The sequence below is a fragment of the Pygoscelis adeliae genome, unplaced genomic scaffold (assembly GCF_000699105.1).
Source record: "Pygoscelis adeliae isolate BGI_AS28 unplaced genomic scaffold, ASM69910v1 Scaffold690, whole genome shotgun sequence".
Lineage (NCBI taxonomy): Eukaryota > Metazoa > Chordata > Aves > Sphenisciformes > Spheniscidae > Pygoscelis > Pygoscelis adeliae.
This window is the reverse complement of record NW_008823908.1, coordinates 71,432-73,937: the sequence shown is the minus strand read 5'-3', so window position 1 is coordinate 73,937 and position 2,506 is coordinate 71,432. Positions and strand designations below refer to the sequence as shown.

The 2,506-nt window shown below is 57.2% G+C and overlaps 2 protein-coding genes across 2 annotated transcripts in view; one reads left to right on the top strand and one right to left on the bottom strand.

Moving 5' to 3' along the window:
* ELMOD3 (ELMO/CED-12 domain containing 3) overlaps positions 1-205 on the bottom strand; it is a gene marked incomplete at its 3' end in the record, with an annotated part of 9,787 nt that extends 9,582 nt beyond the window's left edge. Inside the window, exon 1 of the mRNA XM_009335092.1 lies at positions 177-205. Within this exon, the coding sequence (XP_009333367.1) occupies positions 177-205 (29 nt within the window). The remainder of the gene's footprint in view (positions 1-176) is intronic.
* RETSAT (retinol saturase (all-trans-retinol 13,14-reductase)) overlaps positions 204-2,506 on the top strand; it is a 4,724-nt gene continuing 2,421 nt past the window's right edge. The window contains exons 1-5 of the mRNA XM_009335082.1: positions 204-246; positions 715-912; positions 1,013-1,132; positions 1,875-2,013; positions 2,188-2,297. Coding sequence (XP_009333357.1) covers positions 204-246; positions 715-912; positions 1,013-1,132; positions 1,875-2,013; positions 2,188-2,297 — 610 coding nt within the window. The remainder of the gene's footprint in view (positions 247-714; positions 913-1,012; positions 1,133-1,874; positions 2,014-2,187; positions 2,298-2,506) is intronic.

The following is a 2,506-nucleotide window of genomic DNA, read 5'->3' as shown; positions in this document are numbered from 1 at the left end:
ACCGCGAGCTCGGGGCCGTCTTCAGCTACATCTTCCCCACCTACGGTACGTGGCCAGGAGGCTCCGGGGCGCCGCGGAGGTGAAGTTAAACCCTTTAGAAACAAAAAAAAAACCCCCCACCCAAACCCCAAGAAAATCCTTTTTTCTTTGCTTTTTATAAGGGTGATGGCTGTCGCGGGTTGCGGGCGAGGGACGCTGCGTGCATGGATGCTCTGCCAGCACCCCTGTCCCCAAGCCAGCGGCCGGGTGTCCCCGTGTCCCCGTTGCTCGCCTTCATCTCTTTTCCTCCGCATCCTTCAGCTTCACGGCGTGGAAGCATCGCTCCTCTTACGCAAGGGAACATCTACCCGCCCTTAACCTCGCGCTGGCACCCACCGCCCCGGCCTCGCCGGAACCCTTTCGCCCTGAGCCTTCCCCTTCCCTTCCTCCCGTCCGCCCCGGGGGTTTGCTCGTGGACCCCCACGACTCGGCTGGTTCAGCGGGTGCAGCCCGAGTTGCGAAAGAGCCACGGGCTTTGCCACGGGGCCACCCCCGTCCGACGCCCTCCCTGCTCCTCCAGGTACCGACGGCCCATCGTTTCTCACCCGCATCCGTCCTTCCTTACGGCATCGCGTCCGGCCGAGAACAGGGCATTCCTTGTCTTAAAAACTTCAGGATAAGCCACAAAACCACGATTCGGCACAAACTCACCTTACGCTGCCCCTTTTTTTTCAGGCGTGGTCCCCTCCAAGGCCAGCTTCTCCATGCACAGCATCCTGGTGAACCACTTCCTCCGCGGCGCGTGGTACCCCAAAGGGGGGGCCGGGGAAATCGCTTTCCGCACCATTCCCGTTATCCGGAAAGCCGGAGGCAACGTGTTGGGAAAGGCGCCGGTGCAGAGGATCCTGCTGGACTCCCAGGGCAAAGCCTGCGGTGAGCGCCGGCACGGGATGGGGCACGCGTTGGCTTCTCCCCGCCGCGGCGTTGCTTTTAACCGGACCCGTTCCTCCCCTCCTCGCCTTTCACCTTCCAGCTGTGAGCGTCAAGAAAGGCCAGGATTTGGTGAACATCTTCGCTCCCGTTATCATTTCGGACGCCGGGATCTTCAACACCTACGAACGGCTCCTGCCGGCGGAGGCGCGGGCGTTGCCTGGTAAAACACGGCAGCGTTGGGTTTCATTGGGGTTACGGCATTAATCCCTCTCTGAGCCACATCAAAACGTGGCTTCTTTGTAATTATTTCTTAGACATCAGCAAAACGCTGTCCTTCGTGTTGCGGCACTCAAACCACCACCCCTGGCCATACATTTCTTTGCAGGGTTTTTAATCAAGCCTAAATTAATTTGCCAAAACTGGCCGTACAGTTGGCAAAGCCCTGGCTTGCTGCTCGGTTTCCCTAAAAACCACAGCACAGCGCCCCAAAACTTGTCGAAGTCAGTGAAATGTCTGTTTAAAGTTGGGTTTAGTGCCGGCACAAAATCTTGCTGCTTTGGATGGGGCACGGTTGGGTGGGAAGGGGGCACGGTTGGGTGGGAAGGGGGCACGGTTGCGTGGGAAGGAGCTTTCTGGGCAACGATACGGTCCTGGTCTACAACCATTCAACGTTTGCAGAGCAGGGGTGCATTTGAATCCAAGCAGCTCATTAAAACCAGGAAAAGCTCAAGCCAAGGGCACCCTAAAGCATCCCCTACAGGCAATCGCGGCGCTGCTGCCTTCCTTACAGTCCGCAGCCGTTGCCATCCCACCCCTTGAGCGCACACAGGATGTTTTGAGTTGTACAAGCCAACATGGGAGCAACATAGATACGAATGGGGCGGCTTCTAGGAGAAACCACTTCTCCGTAGCTGAGGATCCCAGAAAATACTGATTTTTCCCTTCTTCCCTCCGTATCGCAGAGATCCAGTCTCAGCTTCGCATGGCGACACACGGCGAAGGGGCTTTCACCGTCTTCGTAGGCCTTAATGGCTCAAGGGAAGAGCTGGGGCTGGAGCCCACCAACTACTTCATATATGCAGGAGATGACCTGGATGAAATGTAGGTTTGGCTTCACCTTAGACGCGCTTCGTTAAGCGTGAGGAGATGAATTCCTGGGTGGCGACTCAGAAAATGCTCTTGGCAGATCCTCGCTGCGTGGGGATTCGGACGTAGCAAGTATTGACGGCAAGGCTCGCATCGAAACCCACCTCAAACCCTCGTGTATCTCTGCAGAATGAATCGCTACCTGGCTTCTTCCAGAGAAGAAGCTGCCAAGAACATCCCTTTCCTGTTTGTCACCTGCCCGTCAGCCAAGGACCCCACCTGGGAAACGAGGCACCCAGGTAAAGGCTGAAGCCCAACCACACACGCTTGGGAGTGGCTCGAAAACTCTTGCTGTGGTTTGGTTGGTTTGATGAGATGTTGGCGCGTGTCCAGAGAAGGGCAACGAGGCTGGTGAGGGGTCTGGAGAACAAGTCTGATGAGGAGCGGCTGGGGGAGCTGGGGTTGTTTAGCCTGGAGAAAAGGAGGCTGAGGGGAGACCTCATCGCTC